The sequence below is a fragment of the Colletotrichum orchidophilum genome, assembly GCF_001831195.1.
Source record: "Colletotrichum orchidophilum strain IMI 309357 chromosome Unknown Scaffold_30.1, whole genome shotgun sequence".
Lineage (NCBI taxonomy): Eukaryota > Fungi > Ascomycota > Sordariomycetes > Glomerellales > Glomerellaceae > Colletotrichum > Colletotrichum orchidophilum.
Genome location: NW_019172986.1, coordinates 298,215 through 326,145, shown reverse-complemented (window position 1 = coordinate 326,145; position 27,931 = coordinate 298,215). Strand labels below are relative to the sequence as shown.

The 27,931-nt window shown below is 48.9% G+C and overlaps 10 protein-coding genes across 10 annotated transcripts; 6 read left to right on the top strand and 4 right to left on the bottom strand.

The window, feature by feature from the left end:
- Positions 1 to 169: 169 nt before the first annotated feature.
- Positions 170 to 1,460, top strand: CORC01_04598 (uncharacterized protein; the record flags this gene model as incomplete). Its single annotated transcript, XM_022616245.1, has 3 exons — positions 170 to 209; positions 335 to 892; positions 955 to 1,460. 3 exons carry the CDS (start codon positions 170 to 172, stop codon positions 1,458 to 1,460), a joined length of 1,104 nt encoding a protein of 367 aa, XP_022477334.1.
- Positions 1,461 to 2,578: 1,118 nt separating this feature from the next.
- Positions 2,579 to 3,601, top strand: CORC01_04597 (asparaginase; the record flags this gene model as incomplete). Its single annotated transcript, XM_022616244.1, has 1 exon — positions 2,579 to 3,601. One exon carries the CDS (start codon positions 2,579 to 2,581, stop codon positions 3,599 to 3,601), a length of 1,023 nt encoding a protein of 340 aa, XP_022477333.1.
- Positions 3,602 to 4,986: 1,385 nt separating this feature from the next.
- CORC01_04596 (uncharacterized protein) lies at positions 4,987 to 5,857 on the bottom strand (the record flags this gene model as incomplete). Its single annotated transcript, XM_022616243.1, has 2 exons — positions 4,987 to 5,607; positions 5,669 to 5,857. 2 exons carry the CDS (start codon positions 5,855 to 5,857, stop codon positions 4,987 to 4,989), a joined length of 810 nt encoding a protein of 269 aa, XP_022477332.1.
- A 1,521-nt stretch (positions 5,858 to 7,378) lies between these two features.
- Positions 7,379 to 8,780, top strand: CORC01_04595 (uncharacterized protein; the record flags this gene model as incomplete). Its single annotated transcript, XM_022616242.1, has 4 exons — positions 7,379 to 7,389; positions 7,450 to 7,598; positions 7,654 to 7,767; positions 8,650 to 8,780. The coding sequence occupies 4 exons, from the start codon at positions 7,379 to 7,381 to the stop codon at positions 8,778 to 8,780; spliced, it is 405 nt and encodes a 134-aa protein (XP_022477331.1).
- A 1,627-nt stretch (positions 8,781 to 10,407) lies between these two features.
- Positions 10,408 to 10,782, top strand: CORC01_04594 (uncharacterized protein; the record flags this gene model as incomplete). Its single annotated transcript, XM_022616241.1, has 1 exon — positions 10,408 to 10,782. One exon carries the CDS (start codon positions 10,408 to 10,410, stop codon positions 10,780 to 10,782), a length of 375 nt encoding a protein of 124 aa, XP_022477330.1.
- A 5,035-nt stretch (positions 10,783 to 15,817) lies between these two features.
- Positions 15,818 to 17,503, bottom strand: CORC01_04593 (uncharacterized protein; the record flags this gene model as incomplete). The annotated part of the gene is made up of 3 exons (XM_022616240.1): positions 15,818 to 16,648; positions 16,764 to 17,026; positions 17,089 to 17,503. 3 exons carry the CDS (start codon positions 17,501 to 17,503, stop codon positions 15,818 to 15,820), a joined length of 1,509 nt encoding a protein of 502 aa, XP_022477329.1.
- Positions 17,504 to 18,315: 812 nt separating this feature from the next.
- Positions 18,316 to 20,310, top strand: CORC01_04592 (major facilitator superfamily transporter; the record flags this gene model as incomplete). The annotated part of the gene is made up of 6 exons (XM_022616239.1): positions 18,316 to 18,388; positions 18,445 to 18,511; positions 18,734 to 19,025; positions 19,091 to 19,846; positions 19,913 to 20,017; positions 20,071 to 20,310. The coding sequence occupies 6 exons, from the start codon at positions 18,316 to 18,318 to the stop codon at positions 20,308 to 20,310; spliced, it is 1,533 nt and encodes a 510-aa protein (XP_022477328.1).
- A 275-nt stretch (positions 20,311 to 20,585) lies between these two features.
- On the bottom strand, positions 20,586 to 21,230 carry CORC01_04591 (uncharacterized protein; the record flags this gene model as incomplete). The annotated part of the gene is made up of 2 exons (XM_022616238.1): positions 20,586 to 20,885; positions 20,949 to 21,230. 2 exons carry the CDS (start codon positions 21,228 to 21,230, stop codon positions 20,586 to 20,588), a joined length of 582 nt encoding a protein of 193 aa, XP_022477327.1.
- Positions 21,231 to 21,821: 591 nt separating this feature from the next.
- CORC01_04590 (amidase) lies at positions 21,822 to 23,801 on the top strand (the record flags this gene model as incomplete). Its single annotated transcript, XM_022616237.1, has 5 exons — positions 21,822 to 22,130; positions 22,382 to 22,534; positions 22,606 to 23,481; positions 23,536 to 23,623; positions 23,686 to 23,801. 5 exons carry the CDS (start codon positions 21,822 to 21,824, stop codon positions 23,799 to 23,801), a joined length of 1,542 nt encoding a protein of 513 aa, XP_022477326.1.
- Positions 23,802 to 24,785: 984 nt separating this feature from the next.
- On the bottom strand, positions 24,786 to 26,198 carry CORC01_04589 (cytochrome P450 86A1; the record flags this gene model as incomplete). Its single annotated transcript, XM_022616236.1, has 3 exons — positions 24,786 to 24,794; positions 24,890 to 26,064; positions 26,192 to 26,198. 3 exons carry the CDS (start codon positions 26,196 to 26,198, stop codon positions 24,786 to 24,788), a joined length of 1,191 nt encoding a protein of 396 aa, XP_022477325.1.
- Positions 26,199 to 27,931: the final 1,733 nt, after the last annotated feature.

The following is a 27,931-nucleotide window of genomic DNA, read 5'->3' as shown; positions in this document are numbered from 1 at the left end:
CGCAGTGCTACCTACCTCTACTCGACCCGACGCGAACGCGTCCCACACGCGATCAATTCAAAGGCAGCTCAACTTTCCCGCAGCATCTTGCTTGCTTGCTCGCTCGTTACGACTCCATTGTTTGCACGTCCCTTCCCTCGTTAGGTGTATTTTTCCTACGCCCGTACCTATGCCTCGAGGTAGACCCTCGTCTAAGCTTGCTCAGCAAGGTAAGAGCAATTGTATATCGCCAAACTCTCTACTGGTTCAATCATGCTTTCCTCTTATCCCGTCATCAAATGTCTCCCAATGTCCAACTTGATGCGCCCTCGTTAACGTCCCAAATACTTTGCAGACTTCCCCTATGTCGCGATAAGTAAAATTGTTGCGCATACCCTCGATCCCGATACCGCGCTTGTGACCCTCACTGTCCTCGTCAAAGGCTCCCGCTTAGATGTCTCCGAATGGGATGTCCAGGAGCATCGGCCGACTTTACTATACGACTACTGGGCTAGCTTTCGGGGTAAGACGCGTCAAGACGTCCTAGGGATTGGAGAGCTTTACCACCCCTTCCGGCTGCTACGACACCGTCGCGTTCGAGGGCAATGGCAAGTACTGGTGCAATGGCTTGGATATACAAACGAGGGGGAGGACGTCTCTTGGGAGCCAGCTGTGAAGATGCGTGCCGATGCGCCGGATGTTCTGACAGATTACTGCGGCTACGTAAACGATGAGAGTGTGGATGCTGCGCTTCTTGGACCCATGGCACGAGCGGAGGGGAACGGCGACGTGGAAGAATCAAATGAGACCAAGCCTCTTGTCGCAACTCCTGCGTCCGCCAGGCACTCGGCCAAGAGGAAGAGAGACAGTCTAGTCGAGCAGCCTGAAATTCCCAGCGAAAAACGCCGACGACGTAAGTCCTTCTTTATCGCAACTGATGACGGTTGATGTATTCCTCGCTAATCATCCCCGTAGCATCCAGGCATGATTCGACTCCCGCCACGAAAGGATCTTTGCCCAGATCCTCAGCATCAAAGCGTCGACAGCCGCAACTCCCTCCAGACGTCTCTCAATCACAGACAACGCCTAGGCCCACCACTTCAGTTCGGAAACAATCCCGGGCCACTATGGATGAGCTCACAAATACCGGCGCGTCCCCTGCGCCGACAAAGCCTCTTCTCCGGCGGAAGAGCACCCGAGGATCCTCTGTTGAGCCAGCCACATCAATCGAGGCCCAGCGCCTCAGCCCTGCAGATGTTCCCCGTACGATGCTATGGTTCATGGACGACTTCACTGTCGGCGACATGCAGAAGGTCTGCCGCTTCATCGATGAGCACTGCACGGGCAAACTTCGTTTGCCTTTATATAGCGGCGGCGACTGGGACGGGAAAGCTGCAAGCGGTAGATGGGAGGACGTCTTCATGGTGAGCCCGCTTGGACGATTGGGAAGGTACGACAATCAAGATGGAAAAGAGGAGTGACCACAATCAAATTTATGGCTTAGTTGCAGGCAATCAGTTGCCCGGCGTTTTCAGACGATGAGACAGACACACAATCAGTATGTTTAGGTGGAAGGCACTGTTGTGTCAAGCCTATTGGCGCCACCTCAAACACCCAGCCCTCAAGTAAAATCGACACATAGGTATACTTAGGTACCTCAGCAAAGGACAGCCCAGCCTTTCCACGACTAATGAGGAGCTGTTCACGAGCTTTCATCCTTGTCCACTTCATCTGTCCCTAGTCATCTACCTGTCCCGCCGCTAGTGGTTCAAGACAAAGCAGCAGGGCAATCTGTTCCCTGCGATTAGGAGATATTGTGTTTACTAAACACGATCGACTGGGGTTTCTTGTTCGCCTAAAGGGAGTGGTCAGGCGCTAAAATAAATCTAGCCTAGCTTGTAATATATTCAACGTTGCGAAGGCTTTAATGGCGTCACCTCCCCGATAGCTTTCACAATGGAGTAAGAAGCCCTTCACCGACGGCTATAGTTATAATTATATCGACTACACTAGAGTGCCACTGTGTTTTCAGGCAAAGCAATGCTCTTTGGGGGTGCGTATCAGCGCTTCCAACCCACCACAGGCGGTTAGAGGGGCTGTTTCACCCGGGCTAGCATTCGTTCGCAAACCAACCTTCACTGCCGCGCTCCCTTGGAAATGACATTTGATTTATCTTGTTTTGTTCCAAAGGATGCAAGACCCGGCCAGCCTTTAAGACTGTTGTGCCGAAATTTGTTCTCTAGGCGTTGATCCTCCATCAGTTGTTCGCGAGATCATCTGCTTTTTCTTCTTCAACAACCTCACCGCACTGCAGTATCTACCGACTTTAGTTTGCACCCACCTGAATCGACATCTGAAAGTGAGTGAAAGAACTTGGTTGAACAGCACTTCCTGTCTGGTGAATCACCCACTACGTAGTGACACAAATGATCTATGATCTAAGCACGAACAGAAAGACTCACATATGTTTGGTTCAAGGTGAATCCAACTATAAATTTGACCTCATCTCTCGATATCCTCCTGGATTTGAAGAAGCTTACATTGAATTTCAACCAGCTCAAGGCAATCATCCCCTTACTACTTTACTCTCGTCAACAAAATGTCCGAGACCATCACAATGACAGCCAACATAATTGCATTCATTCCAACGGGCGGCACTATCGGCACAAGAGCCTTCAACAAATCCGACCTAGACTACGGCTCAAAAGGACACGGAGAGTACGCCGGCATCTCTGAACTCCGCCGGGAGCTCCACGTGGAGGAACTCGCAGACGACCTCGGTATGGAGATCCAAGTTGAGGGTGTTGAACCTCTCGACAGCACTGCGATCACTTCTGAAACTTGGCACAAGATTGCTGAACGTTGCGAAGAATTATCTCAAGATGCAAGAGTCCGTGCCATTGTCATCAGCCATGGAACAGCAAGCCTTGAAGAAACTGCGTTCACTCTGTCTCTGGTTTTGAGACTGAGGATACCAGTAATCATCACGGGGTCCATGCGCCCGTTCAATGGGGAATCTTCTGATGCAGAGGCCAATCTTACTGCTGCATTTCGCGTCGGTGCCCGCACGTACAAAAAGTCCCCAGGTGTTCTTGTGGTATTCAACAAGGAGATACACCTGCCCCGATATGTTACGAAAACTCACACCGGGAATCTCGATGCCTTCAAATCACCAGATTCAAAACCAATCGGCACTGTTAATGACGACAAAGTCAGCTTCGACCAGGATCCATTGCTTCCCGAAGATTTGGGTTTTAGGATGGATATGCTCAAGCACCTTCCAAAGGTTGACATTGTGTACAGCTCCGCTGGCAATGATGGCACGCAGGTCAAGGAATCGATCAAACGGGGGGTGAAGGGCATTGTATCTGCGGGCTTTGCACCAGGATTAGGAACTCCGGGAGAGGAAAAGGCATTTGCAGAAGCGCGTCTAAAGGGCATCATTGTCGTTCAGTCGTCAAGAGTTCTTTCTGGGGAGGTTGTCGACAGCGAAGACCACAAGGCTGTGGGCATCATTGCCGCCGGTAATCTCAGCCCACAAGCAGCCAAGATTCTGCTATCCTTCTCTCTTGCGAGAAAGGCTACTTTGGAGAAAATCGGCGGAATTTTCAGCAAAATCTAGCCTACAGTCAAGAAGCCCACCGTCAGTTGCTCGGCATTCGGACAGTCTGAAAAGGCTTATTGCAGAACAAGGTCTAGTGGTGTGTTTGAGCTTTGCTTCGCGAGATTCTCTATAGTTACTTATTCTTATGAACTACGCGGATGTGAAAAAAAAAAATTCACTTATGACGTACGAGTCCCTCAAGCCCAGTACATTGGAATTGGCATTAATTCGCTATTATCGAGCGAGTTTTACTATCTGGGAGGTTGTCTACTTATCCTCAACTTTGCTGTTGTATTGAAATATTGTAATCAAGAGCATCGCAATTATCGTAATTACTATAACCGTTGTAACAATATCAAGGCAAGTCACAGTAGGGCAAGTAAGGCTATTGAAAGTAATGTAATCAGTATAAGCACCGTAATTAAAGGTAGGGCAATTAGCGGCGTTGACTTTGGGGCAGTAGGCGTGGTGGGAGTGTCGGTCTTGTTAACCTAAACCGGTAAATAGTGGAACGATCTTGGGACGGCCAACAACCACCGCCAGGGGAGCAAAACTCTATTGAGCAATGCTTGAAGCAACGATCCTAGAAACATCTATGGTCAAGAATTCATGTAATGTAAGAGTTGGAAAATTGAAACTTTTGCAATGTTGAAATCTGTCTCATTTATTGGGAGACTCCGAGCTTGGCCTGGATGGTCGAGGTCCAAGCGGTTGGCGCTCTATCTTGATCTACTCACTATTGCTTCCACTAGACAACCTAAGTCAACGTGCGGTAGAATGAAACCACTATTTCCTTGGCATGATAACAACGACTTCCTTCTCGCTCCTGCCTCCGTTAGTCATCTCATTTCTCGGCTAAATCAGTAATCAAGACAAAGATAGCATCCTCGAGTGGATGTTAGAATGTTTCGTAAATACATGTAAATACCAGCAATCAGGTATCAATTCAGGTGTTCTAAATTGCCCTCTAAACTTGGATAACTACAGACAACATAGAAAAGCAGCGGTCCCTGTGACAAGATCCTAGTCGTCGTTTGGGCTATCGCACTACATCTTAAGCTGTCTAATGCAAACCTTCTTTCAAATATCACTTCCATGGCCTTATCCCTGGCGTGTGTCGTTCGCTTATCTTGAAGGACAAGAGTACCAGGGGCCCTGTCCGAAACATTCCTTATTTTTGCACATCTCAGTTCGTCCGAAAATCCAAGCAAGCCATAAGAACCATGCCGACTTATGTGAATCGCCTCACACGAACTGGGTAATGTTTGGATCTGTGACATCAAATATAGCTGGCATTCATTACCTCCACATGTAACGCAATAAATTCCGTAGAGACCTTGACACAAGGAAAAGCTGCGACAACCATATTTGCCTACGAAGCTGATATGCCATTCTTCTCGAGATCATACATTGTTTCCCATTCCATGTGAGATCCAATCATAGGCAGGCAAGGCTTTAGCGTTATCCTTGCCCGATTGCGATTCCCTGAATACTTCTTCCTTTTTGACCTCTGTCCCCGGGCGATCAGGTCCACATGTTGAGCCTTCTTCGGCTCTTGCCGGCTGTGGTGTTATTGACTCTGCCTGATCTTTCTTTTCTTTCTCAAGATCGATGTAGTCCGGCCTAGTAGTTCTCATCTCCCGTCTTATCAGCTCGATTTCAATGACTACGCGACCCTCATCGCCCAACTTTTGCCGTAGACCATCACCGTTGCAGTCAAAATACAACCCCCATATACCGCTATCTTCCAAGACTGCGCAAAAGCCTTCCCATCCACAGAATGTGAGGCGACGATCTTGCCGAGTGCAATCCCACGGCCCGGTCACATTACCGTCAGCCATGGCACGATTACCAAAGCGGAACTGAAAAGTGACTGGGTCGACGAAGATCCAATTCATGATGGGTGCCTCATGAGTGATAGTGCTCACCAGTCCCGAGAAGCGAGAATCCGGATATGGAAGATAGTAACCTTCAAATGGGTGACCGAATGGGATATTGTGAGCCGTACCAGTGTCGATAAAGAGCTGTGCGGTCGTTGTCAGAGTCTGTGTGTTTGTGTCATGCAACACAATGGCAAGAGCTTACTCTGTCACCGGATAGTACCACTTGTCGTCCTTCAAGGTAAGGGCTGAATTCTGACGACTTGGGGCAATGCACTATGAGGTTGTTCTTTCTACTTCGGTGCTCCTCTCGACGTGACTTGGCCATGGAAGCCTTGATACCTTCAGAAGCGCCCACGGCAGTGCCGAAGCTGATGAGGAGTGAGAGTGCCATCTCCACCCTTGCCTGTCTTAAATATCTAGAGAAGTACAACGCGACTTGAAGATTAATAGAATGCTGGATGAATAGCTTGTAGTAGGATGCCAGAATCAATGCATCTGGGAAGGGAAGGAGGCAAGATGCGGCGCTCCCCGCCAGTCCTAACAACGTGTCCCTTTCGCGCGGACGGACGGGTGAAAGGGTAATCATATCTCCCCTTATGTCAGGCCTTTGATGATAACATGGAAGCAACAGTATCCAAAATCATTCGATTCAACCCCATAAGTCAGAATGCTGCTTGGTGAGTTTCAGACTTCGAAACCTCGAAAGATCAGAAGAGACGTTGGAAAAAAGATTGGGGATCATCGGCTGATACATGTGGAGCTATGCAACAGCCTCTCACAGAAGACGGCATTCTTTGGTCTGATTCAGAGATGTCAGACCCGATTCCATGTTGCAGATCTTCGGTGATGCCTGGTTGTCCCTGATTGATGTGGTTGGAACTCTACGGGATAAGGGTTCTTGCAAGGGTCTGGTGGCTGCAGGACCCTTGTCAAAGCTCCAATAAAAACGTCCTGAGACAAAGACGAGCCCCGACCCAACCCACAAACGTTCTATCGACTCACCCACATCGTACCATGCTAACCATTTTTCAGATGTTCTGGAAACACGGGCGCGGATCCGCATGACCGAGCAGCGTTGACCGACGCGTTCTAGCCCAGATTGACAAAACACGACGCAAGATACAATCCGAGCGGCTGGTTTCGACATCAGACGATGTCAGTTTGCTCCCCAAATCAGCGCTGGTTCTGCAGCAAATGTAATCCAAGATGCATAGACGGAGAAGAGGGCTAGCATCAAATAACTATACTGGGTTCTGTCAGCCGAGGGATCGAAGCTTAAAGCTCACCATGCTCCCCCTCCAAGATGGCTAACCAGGCCTCATCTCAATCCAAGTCACAGAGCACCGCGATTAACACTACAAATAAGCCAGCGGGAACAGGTTCCCCCATCGCCACGATATCAACGAAACTTGAGTCCCAACAGCAGCAACCACCACTTGTGCCAAGGAGGCCAAGTCACGCTCCGCGATCTTTAAGCACCTCAGCAAAGCGCATCTCTGCTACTGCAGTCCCGGCAGAACCCCCTGTCAAGCCATTTGAAGACAATTCTGCTGTGCCAGGAGCCCTCAGAAGATCGCTTTCTTTCAAAATCCCCATCCGAGTCGCAACAGATAATCTTTCACCCGCCAATCGCTCCCGTGCCCAGTCACTCCCACAGGAACAACAATCTGACGACCCAGGCCATAAACGCCACAATCCAAAACGAGGCTCGCTTTCGTCAATTGGCGAGAAACCCACGGCAGAAGCTCCTACAAAATCCCAAGTCACCAGTTCGGCCCTAGCTATTCACTCACTTTCAGAACAATTCTTGAAAGAACGTGGACTTCTCAACTCTGAACCAGTCAACGAAACAAGCTCACCCGAAGAGCTCCATCATTCTTTGCAAGATCAAGTTGTCAGATATCTAACCACAATGTCTTCCCCGTAAGTTTGGACCTGCTACCTGCTGATTCCTTCGATATCTGACCTTCACGATGAATCCAGGGCAAAGACAACCGCAGAGGAGCAGTCCCGTGCACCCGCCTATCCCACGTCCTACGCTCCAGCCAATACAGGTGCGAGGGGAAATATGCCCGCACCAGGCCTGCCTGTACCGATGCCCAACCTGTCTGGCACCGCTAACGGCCCTGTTGGTAAGCCTGTGATATACTTTGGTACTGTATTTTCTTTTCACTAACGTTATTTTAGGCAACCTACTGCGGGGTCCTGTCGATGAGAATGGGAAGTTGACCAAAGCTGCTTTGATGGTTGGCATCAAGTTGGACCTTGAAGCTGAGGTTCACCTGACTGCTCGCGTCCGTGGTGACATTCTAGTTGGGTTGTATTGAGGAGAGTGTGGTATAAGACCAGAAGAAACCGAGACGGAGACGTGGCAAATGGTCAGTCGGGAAGTGTTCTCATTAAATGGCGCACGGCAATCAAAGCATTGCGCTTGCAAGCAAATGGTGGTTTTGAATTATTTCAGAGTAAATCTTGCTCGCAATTGGTAACGCGCAGGAAAGCAGGCAACGGGAGTTACTTCGCGTTGTTTCTAAAGCAATTGCTGTCAATATTGGCTTGACGCGGAGACAATTTTTTACAACAATTTTACATCAAGCTATCGTTGACAGAATTCTGACAAGATGATTAATAATTTGACTGGTCGGTATTTTGGTTATGATGCTAGTGCCGAAATTCCTTCTTTGAGTCCGCTACAAAATTAAGGAGGTTTGGTAGGCTAAGCCAACTCAGCTGTTGATACGGACTTGCTCATTTTTGAATTTCCCACGCGTTGAAAGTACGTATCATAGCTAGATTCCTTTTTTTTGACTCGCAGTCCGCTACATGAGAACCTAGCAAGGATGCCAGTTGGACCAGTTTATCCTAAAAACCCACATCCATCACCAGTCACTAGCTTTCTCCATGTGGCTCCTGGGCATCTACCATAATCTGCCTTTCTTTCGCCCAATCAATGATACGGTCATACTTGGGGCACCTGTGCTGAGAATTGAAATCTGGCTGTATGCCCCGAGAGCCGTTTGTGTGCAAAAATGGGGTTACATCGGCAGAGCACTGTAGACGTATGCGTAATGCCTCAATACAGTGATCGACGTGCTAGAATGATCAGCTTTGTTTTTCAAACTGCTAGGGAACTATCACGTAGCTCAATGCAGAATTGAGCTCACGACTCTGAAATTGGAACAGCTTACGGCAAGGACGAGATCCTCGTCACCATGAAAGGCCGGATCGTTACTGTAATCGAAGTCGCTTTTGTGCACGAACTGACGTACAAGATTCAAGCAGTGAAGATTATGGAAGACCTCGAGACCAGCTAGGAGATAGCCGGGTTTTGTGCGTGCCCAAGAATCACCGCCGGCAGCAACTGATGTCTTATTCAAAGCTGGCAAGTAAGTTTCTGATAGATCAAACGAGCCATCTATCAAACATGCATTAGCAGCTGGTACGAATACATCCAGGATAGCAACTCACAATACCACAAATCCTTCCATCTTGCTTCTAGGTCTGGGGTCGGCTTTCCCTTGTAAGGGCTTGGCTTCCAGAAATCATTGTCGAACTGAACGTCTTCGTATTCTAAAGCATCTTGGACTGGTGCTGTCGATTTCATGAGCCAATAAACTTTCAAAATTTCACCGGCATTGCGACGTTTGACTTACACAGAACGCTGAGCTTTCTGACACACTCCAAGTCAGATGGTGTTTTTGGATTGAAGTGGAGCCAAGCTGACAACCCAAGAAATAGACAATTAATCCAAAAGAAGGGAACTTGAAAGTTTTCAAATGACGTCCTGCTTCTTTTGACACGCATTTGCGTGCTCTCTTCGTTTAAGATGAACCCTTCTGTCTCCGCATCGTGGTCTCGTCCTCGGCCAAACTGGCCCAACATGCCGAACATCATTGGAATCAATCGTCCTCGAGATCAAAGATCAAAGTGCGACGAATGTGAAATAATAAAAGCGTCGAAATGCTCTCCTCGGACTCGCAGTCGCCCATAGAATCCGCGACTCGGTTGTTATCTCTGCCTTTATCTCTGATATGAAGTTAGAGGCGAGGGGTTCCTTACGGTCATGACTCGCCATTGACAAGGTGACCTCGATCATCTATGGGGCAAAATAGTCCACTACGGATACAGTGAGGGCATTGCTCAGTTTCGAGAACTGTGGGAAACTTCAACGAGTCAGTAGTAAGGACCGAGTGATTGACCTTCCACATTCGTCTAGTCAGCCGACTTCCCAAGCTTGTTTCCTCCTTCAACGCGACTCTACCACTTCGAGTTTGAACACGCAGCTGACCAAGTTTGCTCAGGTAAGTTCAGCAGCTAATAAGGATACCCAAAAGATTATTTCTCCAGTAGAGAGCTAAGATGAACTGAGCTCGACCATCTGCCCAGCCACCAAGCTCAGCATTGAACCCGCATTTACTGAAGCAGGGTCTTTCGACTGAGTCTATGCACAAAGTCGACCTTTGACGCTGCCAAACTGACTCATCATGGACCGTTCCGTTCATTTTGATCAACCACCGGGCCCCAGACGTCGGCATGTGGTAACTTTAACAACACCTGCTCTTCGAAAAGACTCATAATGATTGTCAACCACCATTCAAAACCCTGCAGGGTCCACAGCAGAAGTTCCAGTTCAAGTGGGGCAAACCCATGTCAATGTTGAGCAATCAATCATCAAATGCGACTGGGACAGATAACGAGAGCGTTCACTTATCTAGAGTCAGCTTGCGTAAGTCCCCATTCCGGTTTAGATTGCAGTGATGAACGTGATGAACATGTCTTCTTACCTCATCTTTGGTAGTTAAGTACATGCAAAGATAGGAATATGTTTTCAAATAGGCATTACCTACATCGTAAGGACGAATCTATAAAGAGAGAGGGTTGCCGCGTCCCAATTTCTAAGTCAGACCATCAATTCTCATTACTTTTAGCAACACAGTCATAATGAAGCTTTCCGTCATTCTGCTCCTCGGGGGAGCCTCTTTGATTATTGCTGCCCCTACCGGCGTTCTGAATGAGGATAAACGCGAGGCCAGCATTTCTTTCCTGGAATCTACTCATTACAAGAAGTCTCCCAACGCCGAAGCAGAAGCGGCACCTGCCATTGAGTTTCTTGATTCGGTTCATTATAAGCGAAGTCCCGAAGCCGAGGCAGATGCCAAGCCTGCGATCAGCTTCCTGGAGTCTGTCCACTACAAGCGTTCCCCTGAGGCGGACGCTAAGCCAGCCATTTCATTCGTCGAATCAGTCCACTACAAGAAGGAGGCAGAGGCCGCTGCCGAGCCTGCTATTGAGTTCCTCGATTCCGTCCATTACTAAGTATTGAGGGTATTAAACATCAATGCTTTATTTGTTACTGTAAGTCAGACCATAATCAACATGAGCTCCTGTCATCTAATACCTCATTGGAGTTGACTCGGCATCAAACCAAGATCACAAAGAGTGGTAGTACTACTGTTCGAACCCAAAGCGGCTTCCTGTGTGCGCTTTACGTGGAAAGGATCTTTAGGTTCGTCAACTGGGACCAACCGGAAGCAATGTTCCATGCATACTGGAATCTATGGGCCATAGTCTGAAGGAACATCTCACCGACCGAGTCAGACTCGTGCACACTTTGTTCTTTATTGATCACTGCACTTATTGTTCGAGGGTTTTACGCTCTGATCTGCAACAGGAGGAAGAATAAGAGACCTGCTTATACCGTGTTAAAATGCTGTCTGAATCAAATATTTCAATCTGCTTCGGTGTCTCAGTTGAGAGTTTCGTGCACAGACTATTCAAATTCATGCCTGGTCTGTTCCATCAAACTGAACGGACTACGGATACAAAACGTGCAGAAAATCCACCCCAAGCAAAAATCGCGGCGAAAGCCAAAGTCTTTGGGCGTTCTAGGTCCCGGGGGGCCCCACTTTATGGTTCTGGCCTGCGAATCAGCGGACACATGCAGCGGCCATGAGTTGCGAAGCTTTTTGATTTTGAACATTGACAACCGAACCTACCTTAGGTATGTTGATGCTAGTATATCGTGTCAATATGTTTGGAAGGGCACCTCGCTTGGACTTGTTAGATCTCTGAGGGGCGACGAAGTCAATTTCCTTCATGCCAACATCATTATTCAACGATGCAGAAGGAACTTTGGACCAAGCATGGAGATTTTGTATTTCTTGTGGGACATCTCAAAGATATTTGATATTGCCAATTGAGACTTATGATTATACTACAATATCGTCATAACTCATCTTTTGATGCTCTTTTTAATTGTAGCAGGGTGACGGACGCTGCTTCCCATTCTCTCTATCAAAGCATTTCACCCTCAAAGGCAACTTTTGGGTTGCATAGCTCTGGTCGGGGTTGATTGCCTGGCCATTGGCCAGATATTTTTCGGTGTAGGCGGACCAGATAATAAGTCCCTGGTCGGTGACAAAAAAGGGCATGAGTCCGGCATTGCAGGTAAGGGTGAAGCCCTCAATGGTCCACTCGGCGGCACCAGCAGCCATCATGGACCTGACCCCTTGCTTCGCAACTGAGAAGCCAGACACAGCCGTGGCAGCATTAAGGGTAGAGAGGAAGAAGTTGGCGATCTTGAAAATTTAAACGAATGAGGCGAGAATTCTCGTCTTGGTTGTGGTTTATTCAAGGTGTTGACCGAGGATGGGGTTGTTTCCTGGATGAATTGACGACGGAAGACTGGCTTTAAATACTAGTCAAGAGTCAATGAGATCGGCTGACAGCAAGCTTTTGGATATTCGAACGACTCAGAAAGTGACTTTACCATCGTGTTTCTTCTCCACGTGCCGATGGACCGCGGACACTCGCTAAGTTCCCCGTCACTCTCTTTGATCTCTCGTCCCATTATGACAACAAATTAGTGCGGAGGTCGACTGGTAATGTAAACTCTACCAGCCAAAAAGTTTATATGCGATCATAATAATCTCCCTCTGGCCCACTTTATGCATAATTACTTTCGCCAGGCTCTCATATGTGGACTAGAAGCATATTCACAGCTTGGCTCTCGTAACTCCTGCACTAAATGCCCAATTCTTATGGGATCAAGGCTTGTGAGCCCGTCGCACAATGAATGCTCCAATCCATCCTGTCAAAATTCTCGTATTCAAGGTCGCATGCGGACTGATTTCTCGGGCAGTGCCACGGTAGATATCTACTCCAGACGCATATATGTGACCTCGGGATTGATACAAGCGTTATCTGCCGGGGCTGATTAACTTAAATAGGGCACGACTTTATGTTCTAGTCTGCTTTAGGGGCTCCGATTGCACCGATACCTCATTGCCCTAGAACTGTGCCTGCCCCGCTAATCTACCTCTATTTCGATGGATCTTTCCTAGTGCTTCCAAGAACCTATGTTTGGCCATCGGGCTGCTCGACGGATGCCCCCTAGTTTTGACCTCAGGGGATGTTATTGATACGCGTTGGTTCCATAACTCCATAGCCCTGGTCTGGCACTCAAACGCAATGAAGGACTACCTAAGGTTTCTCTCTACAGTCACTAAATGCCAACTTGGAATGCGGCAAGAAGTAAGGATACGCATGCCATGGTGATCCGCGAAGTCAGTCTTGCAAACGACGCGAGAACGCGGTGCTATTAGGCAGGTCCCAGTAACCTTGACTTGACTGGGCTTAAAACAAAAGTCTCCCTCGCAAAGGCTTCCAAAGTGCATAATAGCTCACCCGAAAGGTGCATCATGACATTACAATGGTCAAAAGAGACATTGTGATTACATTCCAAGCCTAGCAGTTGTACTAAGTACACCGCCGCCAACATCTCGTGCGTACAACACCAACAATCCACCAGTGCTTGCCTAGCCACATGATATCTGATTTAGCGAAGACGCCTCCAAGGCTGAAGTGATCCTTACCGAAAGGTTCGGCTTGTAGACGAATGATGTTGAGGCAGGGTGGTCCTGGAAACCCGACGTTTTTCGCAATTTCCGGTGTTCCATAGAGTCCTTCAGTTCCGCTAGTCTTTCACCAATGCTTCTGAGGGGTTTGAAGCCCTTAGAAATTTGACATCACTACTTCACTGAGTGAGCACTTGCATCATTGAATAAAGACGAGGAGAATTAATGAAGCTTGGGCTGAGAACCAGCGTATGCTGCTGAACTTATATAAAGGCCCACATTTCTTACGCGAGGTTTAAATTTGAATCCCCTGGATAAGGGGAAAATGGAGATCTCAACTTTTATCAAAAGGCGAGGTATCGAGCGTAAGGCATATACAATAGTAAGTGGCTATATCAAGCTAAGTGAAGCCCTTATACGGGATCGCGGATTTATTCGCCGTACGGAGCGAACCCACGGAGCGGTCATTCCATGGTAAGCGGTGTCCGGTGGCAATATACTGCATGTGGGCGGCGCCACATGTGGCGCTGCGACATCTTTTCAAACAATTGACAGATAAATTGTTCATATAGATATGCCAGAACAAGAATTGAAATGTCACGCACAGCAAGCGGAAATCTCCGTGTAACACCAAAAGCACTTGCAATACGACTGCCAGATGAGCTGGCAATCTAAGGCGGTCTTGACTACACCTCTTGATTGAGTGCTTGAGTCAACTTTGTCGATCGCCCGCCCTCCTTCCCACTTAGCGATCGAAATTTCAAACATCCACAGGGCCCATTAACTATTTTGTGTACACGCCGCTGTTATGCCCCTTCGAGTCGCTGGGGTCAAGCCATTGGGAATTTTAGGATGGAAGCTGTGCATGAGGAGCTGGTATCCATAATCATCTAGCCTTCTGAGCCCATTAATTCAGCTACGGAGACGCTCTCACAAGCCCCAAACACTTAGTTCAGCCGATCGAGCTTGTTCAGTTCTATGGTTTCGGGGCTATCGAGCTTCCAGAATCTCGAATATCGTCGAGAATATTTGAACTTGTCCAGGTAGAGTTCTTGAGCTACTTTCTCCGAGGTACTCTACAAAAGTACACTCAGGGGTTATTACTTGATGGCATCATCGAATTTGGACAATAATTTAGAGTTAATATTAGAGGAGAAATTCTCCTGGGTCTATCTCATCTAGCACAAGTGAAAATTCGATCTTCGCCATCAGGTTGAGTTCCTTAGCATGATTGGATCTAATGAATATTGATCAACATATAGCCTCTTTTCAGTGAGCCTGCTTGGTGTTTCAAAACAACTGAATCAAATTCCCTTGATAGAGTTCCAAACCTCACAAAATTGCGAGATTAATTACTGTAGTGCTCGATTGCTGAGAGTTTTTAGACATTCCTATCGTCCATCGCGTAGTCAGAAACTTGGTATTGACGGGAAAACTTTCAAGATTCTGCGTATTTAATGATCCATGTACGTGCCCTCCGCAGCTGGCTACCAAAGCACTCAGTCTTCCCATCATCATGCAGACATTGTTAGGCATCCTACTGGCACTTGAATACGTGCCCATTTGATTTCTCAGTGGGTTGGAGCTTGAGCTAATTAGATGCAAGATATCCTTCCGAGATGGGCATTAACCCAATGAGTCTTGGCGCAATATCTGAAATCAGAAGGCGTTTGTCCTCAATCCCGCCACACACCGACTGGGTACCCATGATCAAGTGTATCAAAGACTCCTTTATACTGAAGTCTTGGCAAAAACATCCCGCCCCATCTTCTTCGTCCGCGGGGTCTCGTAGACATCCAGAACGATAAAACACGCGAGGATATGATCTAGGGCCTTCAAATTTTCCGCAAAACTAAACTTGGAATATCAATCTGCACTCAAACAGGTTTTACAAGGATGAGGGTGCTGTTGTTGGTCTGTTGATGGTTCCTCACGATCGCAGGAGCCGGAACTGAGCACCTTGTGGCAACGATACTGCCCTCACGAATACGTGTTAGACTTTACTTGAATATATGAGTTGCTATAATGAGATAGTACATTTATTTATTCTGAGAACAGCCAGATAGCGGCCCAAGACCGACGCCCACATGGTCCGCATATTACTGGAACGTTCCAGTGCGATGACTACAGACAATGATTCATGTCTTACAGTACTGTAAACTCAAAGGAAATAGTTCAAAGGACTCCTGCGCATTCTTTGGGGACTAAGTTCGGTCAAGAGTCTTGGCCCGGATATGAAATCCGGGTCAGTATCTGCTGCGATTGAGGGCCCGTGTCGAATCCGCATTCAAGTCGTAGTCATCTCGAGCTTCTCAGTAGCAACTTATCTAAATCCCATCCACTTGGTAAGCGGTATGGCGGTATTAGGCAGAACTTTGAAAGTCAAGACTCGCTTGTGGCGCATCCCCACAAGGACATGGAGCGTAGCATTGAGGCCCATCTTCAAGTGCATAAGCCATTTTCCTTTTGATTTCTATACAATTGTCATAGACACGTTAAAACACTGGGATCTCAATACCACGAACCCTGGCGGCTTCCACTATATCGAATGTATCCGTCCCCTCCCTCCATGCCTCATTGAGGACCTCGTTAACCATATTCATAAGACGAAATGAGTCCTTCCTAAGGAACGACGACCGCACATCGTCAAAAACCTGCTTCCACTCTGGGTGAGCTTTCAGAATAGGGACTTCCAGACTGCCTATCACCAAAGGATACATAAGCCCGTTGTGAACTAAGAGATGGTGGTTTGCGGGCATTTCAACTGCCCTATAGAGCGCATAAACTGATGCCGCCAAACGACACATGACGACTTCTCTTGACGGAAATGGCGAAGGATCTCCTTTATCAAGTCCCGGCCCATCGTCTTCATTTGCTGGGGCCTTCTGTCTTTTGAATCGGTCTGATTGCCTTGCATCCAGAACAGCCGTATACCGCCAGCAGTCCCAAAGGATGCATTGTGCATGTTCGCCGATTTCTCCCGGCCAAGCCCAGAGCCGGGCTTCGATATCTTTCGCGCTGCTTTCTCTCATATCGGCGAGTATGTCTAAGAGGGATCTTGGCAGCCCTGACACGGTCTCGACGCCACCGAGCCTACCGCCTTCCCAAGTGTCTTGGACTTTTCGTAGTTTACGCCAAACACTCATGCTCGGTGTTATTCGCCCAATCACCATGACATCCATGTCCATGATAGACAAAACTTCGATACAGTGGCGGGTGGTGAAGTCGTGATCAGCCGAAGGTATCAGATGACTCAGATTAGTCTCTAAATGGTACAGGTCGGCCATGAGTTGGAGATACATTGTCCAGGGACGAGCTTGGAGCAACTAGGTAGAGTGGGTGAGTCAGTAACACATTTCAGGAACCCTACTAGGCGCAATCTGGAGACCCAACTGGCAAGCTGGAATGAAGCGCATCGGCTTGTGCCTATTCGAGACTTACACATAAACTGCATAGAAGCAGGCCTGCAGAGACGGTGGATCCATCAAAGGAGTTATGTCGGCTCTCTAATTCCGATCGGAAAGTTTGGAGCGCAAGATCGACGTATTCCATGGATGATACTGAGAACCCGTCGTCTAGGTATGCTTGTATGGCTCCGCAGACGATGGTGAATGCTTGGCTTTTCTCTGCCATGGAGGTGAAATGAGACTTCATCCAATCAGAACTCTTGGTGGTGTAGAGTCGATGCATCCCCGCGTTGAGGACTTGTAGCGTGGTCAGTACTCGAGTGCGTGTGGTGGAGCTAGGCAGCAAATATCCAACTTACACTTTTGGAAGAGCAGCTGTTTCGGGTCATTGATGCCGCCCGGTGATTGTGCCAGGGATGAGATACCAGATTGCGACCCGGGAGTGTGTGAACTTTGAGCGACCCCGGGCTGCGTCAGCAAATCGGCTCCGGGAGATGCTGAGAGAGACCCAGTGCGCTGTGATGCATCCTCAGCCTTCGGTAGATAGCTGTCGGAAGTGGCTGAGTTGGCGCTCGCTTTGTTAGCAGCAAGGTCAGGGATTGCGGCCCCAGCAAACCGACCCCGCGAGGCTATTCCGTTGGTCCACTTGAGTGTGGTGCTATAGCCCTCGCACTGAATGCCACGCCTTTGACAGGCTCGGCAATCTGGACGCGTCTCGTCGCATTTCCGTTTCCGCCGCTTGCAGTTGGAGCATCCTCCCCTAGAGCGACCCATTGGTGACCTATTGACGGCCTGCGGACGATGTTGATGTGGTCGTTATCTGTTCCAGCGGAGCTCTCGAAATGGCCGACGTTGCCGACGATGAATGAAGAAATGAGATTTCTGCTTTCCGAGACAGGCAGACGGGGCCGCGAGCGCAAATATATGCCAAATAGGGCATGGCTCAGACGCTCGACGTCGGGGCCCAAGCAATCGTTGGAGGCTGACAAAATGCGGGGGCGAAGCCGCTACGACGAATAGAGTTCTTTGTTATCCGTGCGGAATGCCCTCGGAAAGAAAGGGATAAGGTTCCAGCAAGGGTAGGTATTGCTTGCCATGATTATCATTCTGCCCCGTCAGACTACCTGTTTATACCCACATGAACTGCAATCAAGTCCCTAGTCTGATGATCTTAATGGCAGAGGGGTGATCATCGTCATGTTCTTTATCGCCTTCCACGGTGACCAGGGCTTCCAATGATTAATTATTATCTTGATCTAGGTGAATGTGCCGGTGTCTCAGTCTTGCATGGCTGAACAGGGTTAATCTGGCGCATGGCTTATCGCACAGCACACACCAGAATGCCCAGCTGGCACAAGACCTTCCATTGAGTGGTAGGGTTAGCACAGAGGCCTTTTGAATGGCCACTTGGCAGGGTTACATTCACATTTCATATAAGACACTGATCGCCTGCTCGGCTCAATTACATGGATACATACCGAAAGATTCACATCCAACACCTTAGCAGCAATATAGCAACAACATCCTCGGTTGGTCCCTAGACTGAGTAGTATCTCGCAGCATTTCAACGCCGCCGCAAAGATTCCATGATGGATAGCCCAGCGACGATGGTCACTCAAAGTGCTCCTCTTTCCCCAGGGACGGTTCACTTGATAAATCGTACGATTGCCCGAAGTCAACTTGATCCTCTGCTGACGCGGTCTTTGAAATATTAGACGGGGAAGCTACAGACTCCGACACGTTCGTCCTTTCGCCCACTCCATCGTCAGATCCAAACGACCCGTTGGTATAGCTGCATGTTTCCGCTTTGTCGATGATATCGTCCTAACCCGTTTTTCAAACTAGAATTGGAATAAATGGAGGAAATACCTCAACTACAGTCTTACCATGGGTGTCACTGTGGCTGCTTTCACCAAGTAGGTTGAAACAATACTAATCATCAAATCTGTTCTTTACCTCTTACGGATCAAAACCTCGGCTTACTCTTTGATTGCTTGCGCATAGCCTTTCAATCCAAACCGTCTTCTGGCAGCAAATGACCGTTGATCTCGATGTGTCCATCAATCAACTCAGCCACGCACAGTCTGCTCAGCTTGCGGGTCTTGCCACAGGCTGCATCTTCTTCATCCCAGTCACGATCAAGTATGGTCGCCGCCTAACTTACTTGGTTTCCACGGCGATTCTCGCAGCAGCAGCGTGGTGGACATCATCTATGCACTCTTACGCAGAGCTCATCGTCACGGCTGTAATCACAGGATTAGCCGGCGCGATAAACGAAACTGCGGTGCAAATGACCGTAATTTCTACCCTCGCAATCCAATACGATGTCGCATTAATACTAATCAATTTCTCCTGCTGCAGATTGCCGACCTATTCTTCGTTCACCAGCGAGGCTCTGCCAATGGCCTTTACTTTACCGCTGTGATGACAGGCAGCTTTTTGACCCCTTTGGCTGCCGGCTCCCAAGCTGTTACTCAGGGCTGGCGCTGGTCTTACTACGCCCTCTCTATCGCTTTGACTATCCTCTTCCTCATTTTCGTTTTCTTGTACGAAGAAACGAAATATGTTCCCGTGAGTTTCGGCGAAGCCGAGCTCGCAGCTAATGATTCACCAAAAGATGAGAACAACATGGCAAAAGTCAAAAGTCTTGATAAGGGTGGTCTGGAGTTGAACTACATGCAGTCCAACCCCGCCACAGTTGTCCGAATGAACTCTTACCGCGAACGCATGCGATTGTTGACGCCAACTTCAGAATCATTGATGCGTATTTTCATCTTACCGCTTCATGTCATTACTCTTCCACACGTAATGTTCACTGCTCTTCAGTTTGCTTCAGGCGTTTGCTGGCTCGTCTTATTTATGTCGGTCGTATCCGTCGTTTTCTCTGCGCCCCCCTACAATTTTAACACTGCGGCGATTGGGTACATGACTCTCGGACCTTTCGTTGGCAATATTTTCGGCAGCATCTATGGTGGGCCTTTGGCTGACTGGACTGTCTTACGCTTGGCTAAGAGGAATGGGGGAGTTTTCGAACCGGAAATGCGGCTGTACCCCCTGTTTCTACCTGTTATTACGATGGCTGGCGGTCTTGTTATGTTCGGAGTCACCGCGGATCGAGTAAGTCACATTGCCTGATACTCTTCCAATGAAGAATTCTTTAGCTACCAGGACTAACAGCCTCAGGGAATGCACTGGATCTTTCCCAGCATTGGCGGCGCACTGTTTGCGTTTGGCCTTGGTGCAAACGGGGATATTACCTTCACATTTGTTATCGATACTTATCGAGAGGTAAACAAATCTGCTCCATACCAAAGAATTGTTACTAACGTGTCATTTTATAGCTGACTGCCGAGGCTTTCGTGGGTGTTGCGTTTGTTCGCAATGCTGTCAGCGTCGGCGTCCCTTCGGCGCTTGTGCCCTGGATGTCAAACATGGGTCTTACCAATATGTACATTCTCAGTGGAGTTATTTCTCTTGTCATCGGACTCTTGTATGTTCCAATGATCATCTGGGGCAAGCGCATTCGAACAGCTCTGGCCCCTCGGTATTGGCGACTTGTAGAGGGACGCATGCGGATTTAGTGTCCTAGTTTTCTTTTTCACGTTTACGGAGTATCGACCTCGGTTGGACTTGATTATCCTGTGTTATGTGTGGTATCATTGTCATCGCTAGAGCCAAAACATTCTTTTCCTTCCAATCTCGGGACATCAGGGTGGTTCTAGAATTGCTCATCTAAGTTCCTTGTGACGGAGCTAGTATTTCGAATCGCTTCCGAATCTCACCAGTAAGCCTTGGAGGTTTTATAGGTAGATGCAGTTGATGATGTATATTGATGTGTACATTTCCTCAGTCGTACTCATAGCTTCTCTGCCGCTATACCAGGGAAGTTTGTGAGTCGATAGCAGTCAATAATAGGGCGTCCTTCAAACATAGTCATTACCCCGATCGCTACCACAGCATTCATCCAGTCGTACGGGCTCCCCCCTGGTGCTTCAAACCTGATGTGCGTAAAATACTCAACATCATCCTGCGATACAGATCGTGGCAGCTTTTCCGGTTGGCCAGGGCCAGTGCGGAAGACACCCTGGGCGTTGACGAGAATAAAGACATTATCATCAGTCTGAAGTGTGTACCTAGCGTGCAACCTTGTGAATAACTAGATAGCGCACGCGGTTAGCCTAGATATTGAAAATCACTTGATTGCAAGAGCTGCACCAACCTTGTCAGGGCTGATACGCTCTGCCCAGTCTGCGCCGCTTCTCTCCACAATCTTGCCCGCAACCCTGGGGCCTTTGACTGACCCGCTCAAGATAGGCAGAACAAGACGGGTGACGCCGGTGTTATCGATATTTGCAATCTCGGACACGTTTGGATCCATGTCGCAGACGATACGATAAATGAAATCTAGATGCGGCATGCGCATGGGTGGCACAGCGACTCCACTCGGCGAGAAAGCGTTTCCGGGGGAGGGGACGTGATCGGAGCTTGTCGCGGGCGCCATGACTGGGATGTTTGGCGAGCGCGGGTCGACCTGCCAAAAGTATACTGGTTCAAAGTACGGAGAGGACGTGTCGACTCGGAAGAGCCTTTGTAGATTGGCACGATGTACTGGAACATGTGCCAACTGCTTGAGGTGGAGTTTTAAATAGTTGTTTTGCAACCGTGATATCCGTACTAGAAGGCTGATAAGAGAGGGGTTGTTGCGCACCTTGGTTGTTACAGACTCATAGAGCAACCAACCACTCATCCATCTCCCGAGCACATGTGCCGACTGGACTCCTCCAAGACCAAAAGATTACACGCACCACACCCACCTCGGCACCCGCCTCTGGGGCCAACGTATATCTGGCGGCATCTCCTTCCACATTGGGTCATTGGACGCGCCGCCACAATTCCGCCCGGTGAACTGAGTGAGCGCCAACATCCGGCGACGTCTTCAGGGTCAAAATGCGTTGGGGTTGAAAAGAAGACAACTCAATCCGCCCTTCTCTCTTTTCTTGCAACCATTTTCTAACTCAATCAACACGAGCACACGAGGTCTTCAAAATCTGCGTCTCGAATTCCGGCATTGAACCCGCAAAAGGCAGCACCGATGCCTGCGGCCATGGAATGGGAGGCGATTGCCTCTCGTCACCGATCCAAGCAACAGCATAACATTCCACAAGAGTGGAAAATTTCTGATGATGAATTAAACAAGCTTCGAGGCAAGGAAACAACCCAAGAGGGTCGACTGATAGCCCGAGATGTTGCTCAAAAATCGACATTATTGAACGACAGGGAACTTGACATTACAGGAAGATACAACGCAAGACAGTTACTGCACAAGATTCATCAAGGGGATCTCACATCTGAGGAAGTCACCGTGGCATTTTGCAAGCGTGCTGCTCTCGCCCAACAGCTTGTAAGAACAAATCCAATTCCGACGCTCGGCTTCCTTTGGCTTGATTACATGTATTCACGTCTCCTAGACCTCCTGCTTGACTGAAATCTTCTTCGATGAAGGAATAGCAAGGGCCCGGGAGCTGGACAAGCATCTGAAGCGGACTGGGGAGCTTATCGGCCCATTGCATGGCCTACCAATCAGTCTTAAGGTATTGTTTCTAGAGAGATTTTCGTCTGTATACCTGTAGCTTGCAGGACTGATTGATGCAGGATTCCTACATCGTCAAAGGCCATTATGCTACAGTCGGCTATGTCGAGTTTCTCAAAAGGCCGTTGCCCACTTCCAATTCGGCAATGGTCAATCTTCTTCTGGACGCAGGAGCCGTCTTGTTTTGTAAAACAAACGTGCCTCAAACAATGATGGTTCGTGACCCCTTGCTTCTTCTACAACCGCTTCTGTTGCGTTGTCCAAATGTTGACGAGAAATAAATCAGACCGCCGACTCAGAGAATAACATTTTCGGAAGAACTCTGAATCCCCACAAGACAAATCTGACCGCCGGAGGCTCGACCGGCGGTGAAGGAGCTCTCGTGGCATTCAGGGGCTCGGTATTGGGCGTTGGCACCGATATTGCAGGGTCCATCCGGATTCCCTCTCTTTGCTGCGGCATCTATGGCTTCAAGCCTACTGCCGATCGAACGCCATTTGGAGGGCAAGCCTACTATCCTTTCCGAAAGCTCCGTCTCCCCGGAGTCACGCCTGTTGCCGGGCCGATGGCAAACTCAGTTGACGATCTCACTTTGTTCATGGAAACAGTGCTTGCACGCCGCCCTTGGTGTTACGACGCATCTGTAGTCAGCGGACCTTGGAGAAACTCTGAGAGGTCCAACAAGACCTTGACCATTGGCGTTCTTCCCGAAGACCCAGACTACCCGTTGCATCCTCCAGTTCGACGAGCTCTTGAAGATGCAGTCGCAAACCTGACTTCCGCAGGGCACAAAGTTATCCGATTGCCAGCAACTCCGGCCTGCAGTGCTAGTCTCGGCGGAAAAATCGGTTTCCACTACTTTGGGCTCGGATCTTCCGGTTTGGATGCCCTAGCGAGTGAGATTGGTGAGCCTCTTGTGCATTCTGTTAGTCGGGGCGTTCATCCTTTCACGAGTTCAAAGCCTCTCATTCCTAGAGAGTTGGACACAGTACACCAACTCGACGAGTTCCTTGGCCTGCAGGCCTCCTACGCCAACAGCTGGAAGGATGTCTGGATAGAGCATCGACTGGATGTTGTTATTGGTCCTGGAGCTATCAGCACCGCGGTTCCCCATGATACTTACGGTACCCCCGTTTATACTTTGATGTGGAACGTACTCGATGTAAGCCAAGACCGTCACCTCCTGGTAGTCAATCGTCCAACTAACTCTGGGAAGTATCCTGCCGGAATCATACCATTTGGCGTATCATCAAAAGAGAAAGACCCTCACTACCAAAAGGCAATCTCAGACTTTGATGCAGATTGTAAGTGCTGCATGAAAAAACCCAAACTTTTGTTTTCAAGACTGACAAGGAATTGGTCACAGATGACCCGGAAGAAAGCGACGGCGCCCCATGTTCAATTCAAGTCATTGCCCCTCGCTTCCACGATGAAGAATGTCTGGAAGCGATGCGAATCATTGACAGAGACATCCGAGCATGACAAGAATAGGCGATGACAATGCAAAGTTCTTATACTACCTAGTTACTTACAAACATGGAAAATCGAATTACTTACTGCAGACTTTGCGGCGATTCAACTGGTTCCACGGCAGAAGCTTGACAACCAACTTCAAGAAGCTGCCGAAAGTTTGCCAACCATTCCGGGTTATCTGCAACAGTCTGGTTCCATTCGACATTGCAGTCATCAATGGCATCTCTGGACTCTTGTCGAAGTATTTCGTCTATGGTGTCTACTCCTCGAGCGAGATGCTCCCTAGCAAAGTACTTCATATCCTACTCCAGATTCTGTGTGAAAGCATTTGATGTTGCTGCTCTAGAGCTGAGAATCGATCCTGGTTGGAGGCGCCGCATCATTTCCCCAGTGTCTTTCATCGTCTTTGTCTGTTGTGATTCTCCAAGTGCTCGAGAGGATATTTGGGGAAATGTAGTTGGGAAAATGTTTTCTGGTACTTTGATCTTTCACTGAAGACCGGACGTTGCGCACTGATTCTGAGCCTAGCCAGTACGGAGACCAAACATGCACGACCTCCTGTGCTATAATAGGACTGGAGCCATGTTCTCCCTTCCAGTGTTCCATCGTTGCACCTTGACGAAACTGATTAGCAATGTGGGCGAGACCTTCCAAAGCTTAAATCGAGGCATGATGCTGACCTTATGCGTACCGTGCAGATGTTGAATGAGCTCCATGTCATGGTCAATTGTTGGACATTTCTCCTCACATGGACATCATCTTGCGTCAATGGTGTCCAATCACTCTGTGCATCAGACTACTGTGGTCTCCAGAGCTAGACGTCTTGAATCAGTTAAACAAAAGGCCCCGCTTCTTCAAAGTTCAATACACCGCTCCTCAACACAAACGTGGTCTACCTAAACTCGTCTTGTCACCTTCACATGCAAGTCGCTCTGTATGAAGAAAGCTGCGTTGAAGGACTTCCAAGGCCTTGTAGGATCCAGCAATGTGAAATCAAATCTTCTCAGTAACTTTGATTGATCGGAATGAGGATCGTCAGTAAAGTTTCCTGTCTTGAGTGGACTGGGAAGACTCAAAGCCACGCTATCAAAACTCACCTCGACGTAGACCTTGTTCAACTCGATCATGGCAATGTTCTTGCCCAAACACTCCCATCGACTCCCAGCAGCAAAGTCCATCATGACTTGCTGGTCCATCGCTCGCCATCTCTCTGCTGAAATATTAAGCCATCTTTCCGGGCGGAACAGATCAGCATCCTGCCCAAAGACTTCTTTACTCCTCATAACGGTCCAAGGTGCCCATGCAACATTCGTTCCGGCGGGGATGTGAACTCCGCATACCACCTCATCCTGGTCCGAGACCTTGGGCAACAAACCAGTCGCAGGTGGCCATAAGCGCAAGCCCTCCCTGATGACCGCTTGAAGATAGTTAAACTTCTTTGCTTCCTCATTTGTGATAGGCGATGAGATCCGGCCTTCTCTGATGCTTGTGTCGATTTCGGCCTGCAAGCGGGCGTAGACGTGAGGATTCGTGATCAGGAACAACATCGTAGAGCGAATGGCGGTCGCTGACGTGTCAGATCCTGCGATGATTTGAACTAGTGCTTCTCCCTCTGCGTCTTCCTGTTTAAGGCCGTGAGCAACAAATGAGCCCAACATATCACGCTTCACAACGGGTTCCTCGCCATAGCGTTCCTGCACGGCTTCGTGGGCCATCTTCATAACGGTCCCAATACCAATCATGTTCCTGGCGTCCGGCATGAGCCACTTGAGCCGCGGAGACTGCACGAATTCGAGAAGTGAAGGCATCAGCGCCGTAGCCAGGAGAATGGGAACCGTTTTCTCCGTTGTCTCGATGTAGCGGAACTTGTCATCGTCGGCCTCGATGTACCCAAACTTGCCCCCGAATGCCAATGATGATATGACGTCGAGAGTGAAGAACTGGACCTTGCGTGCCAGATCCACAGTCTTGAATGTGGTATCGGTGGAGAGATAACGAGTTTCGAGTAAGTTAACAAGGGCGGCAACTTGTTCGTTGATAAGCTCATGTACACCATTAACATCCTTCCCTGAATAGCCGATCGCAAGCTTCGACCTCAAGGCCTCGTGAATTTTGTCGTCTAGGGTAGAGATGGTGCTGTCCCTGTAGGGGTCTATACGTAGGCCCCGATACCAACGGCCCCGTTTCCATGGCGAGCGAACCGCCCAGATGCGGCGCAGCTCAGTACCATCGCCGCAGACGACCCAGTTGGGGGCGATGCGAACAACAGAGCCTGGGGAGCAGAAGAAAAATTAGCAGCGCAGCCTGCAGATGGCTTTCGAGGCAAATAGCCGATGAAAGAGAAATTTGACGGGCCCAGATGAGGCAGGATGTGGGGTTGAGCGCATAGGTAGAAAAACCCACCATGTTGCTTATTGACGTCTTGCAGTCTGAAATTGAGTCTGCCCCCCAGTTGATTTCGAATCAACCAAAGATCGGTCCAAGCAGCCCAACAAGGCCCAGGGATGTGTCTCAGACGTGCATAGTCGCGAACTCGGCAGATGAGAAGATAGACGGTCAGAATCAGAGCGCCAGTGAATGCTACTGTGGTTGAGAAGCACACCATAATTACTGAGTCAAGACCCAGCAAGCGAAAGAGCGAGATATCGGAACAGATTAAGTCCGAGTAGGCCAGAGCAAACAGAAAGGAAAGCACAAGGTCCTTGAAGGAATATGAACAAGGTTAGAGATGAGGACTTAAGACGAAATCCGGGCAACGGGCACCAGCTGATGAGGGAGATGGCTAAAGGGTTGGCCGATAACAAGTCGCGGCGAATCGTTGATGACGGAACACCGAGAAGATTCAGCGTGCGCAAATAATGAGGCTGCTTCTCTTCTGTGACAACCTAGCGAAACAGGAACTGGGTCAATTGGCTCTTCGGATCGGGTAGGCACAGACTCTGTGCGCGCGTCCGTGACTTGAGCTTCTCCGCAGTAGGCCGGACCGTAGACAGCAACATGCACACTCCAGAAAAAGAAACAAAACCTACCTATCCGAAGGCAGGCTCGTCGTTGTCGAGTGAATTGGCGATTCGGACTTGATCAGCTCAAGACAGAAGAGAGGACAAGAAAACAGAGGTGGGCTATAAGAGAAAAGAAAGGGCGGCCTCCAGCCGGCTTAAGTTGATTATTCCAAAGCTAATAGTCATCGGTCGCCGACCCCCAGAATTGAGTTAGCTGGAGGTGTTCGATCTAAGGCAGATGAAAAGAGATACCTTTCCCAATGCAAGCTGGCGCGTTCAGCCATCACGGGGCGGGCAGCACCCACATGTTTTGGTGTGTAGGCACTGGGCAGTAAATAACTTGACACCATGTCACCGGGACCCAAACTAAAATCGGGCGGTGCCTAGGAGCAGAAAATCCAGGATACCTCATGTTGTCTCACGGCAAGGAGTCAACCACGGTGTGTTCTGCAGTCATTCGGGTGAATATCAGGATATGGCCAGTACACCGATTCTCTCTTCATCCGACCGCGCTGACCAAGACGAAATTGGAGATGGTTTGATGTTCTGTGCGTCCATCATCTCTTTCGCTCTGTGAAGTACAATGTATCTCTCAGTACCCGTACACCCCGGTCCCGTGGCCCCGGGAATGCAACCCAACGGCCAGGGGCTATAGGAGCGGCCAAAGACCAGGTACCATTGATGGCTCGCAGTATGCTCGGTCAAAGATCCTAGCTTGTCCAGTTGCCTAGCTAGCTATGAGAGGACGGGGTATTTCAATGCTTGCTTCCAAGTTCTGCGAGGCACACCAGGATAATCTTAGTCTGCTACTCACAGAATGTACGACCTGTTCAGCTCTGACTGCTCTCTTTATTTCCTTCCACACGGTGCCCAAACAGCGGGGTTCAGTGGGGGGGAGGGGTTATGGGCACGTCTCATCCGCGTAGCCTTGATCCCGCTTTTGATCGCCCAACCAGCAACAGTATCTATCCGATGTCCCATGAGAGATTCAGACGGGTTCGGCCGAGCAACTATGGATCACTTGCGCTTGGCTGGTAGGTCACTCTGTCCACATGGTCGGAAAAGGAACGAACGGTGTGTCTTGAAAATAAGTAGGTATCTTTCCTTGATGGACACACACGGGCAATAGTAGAGATG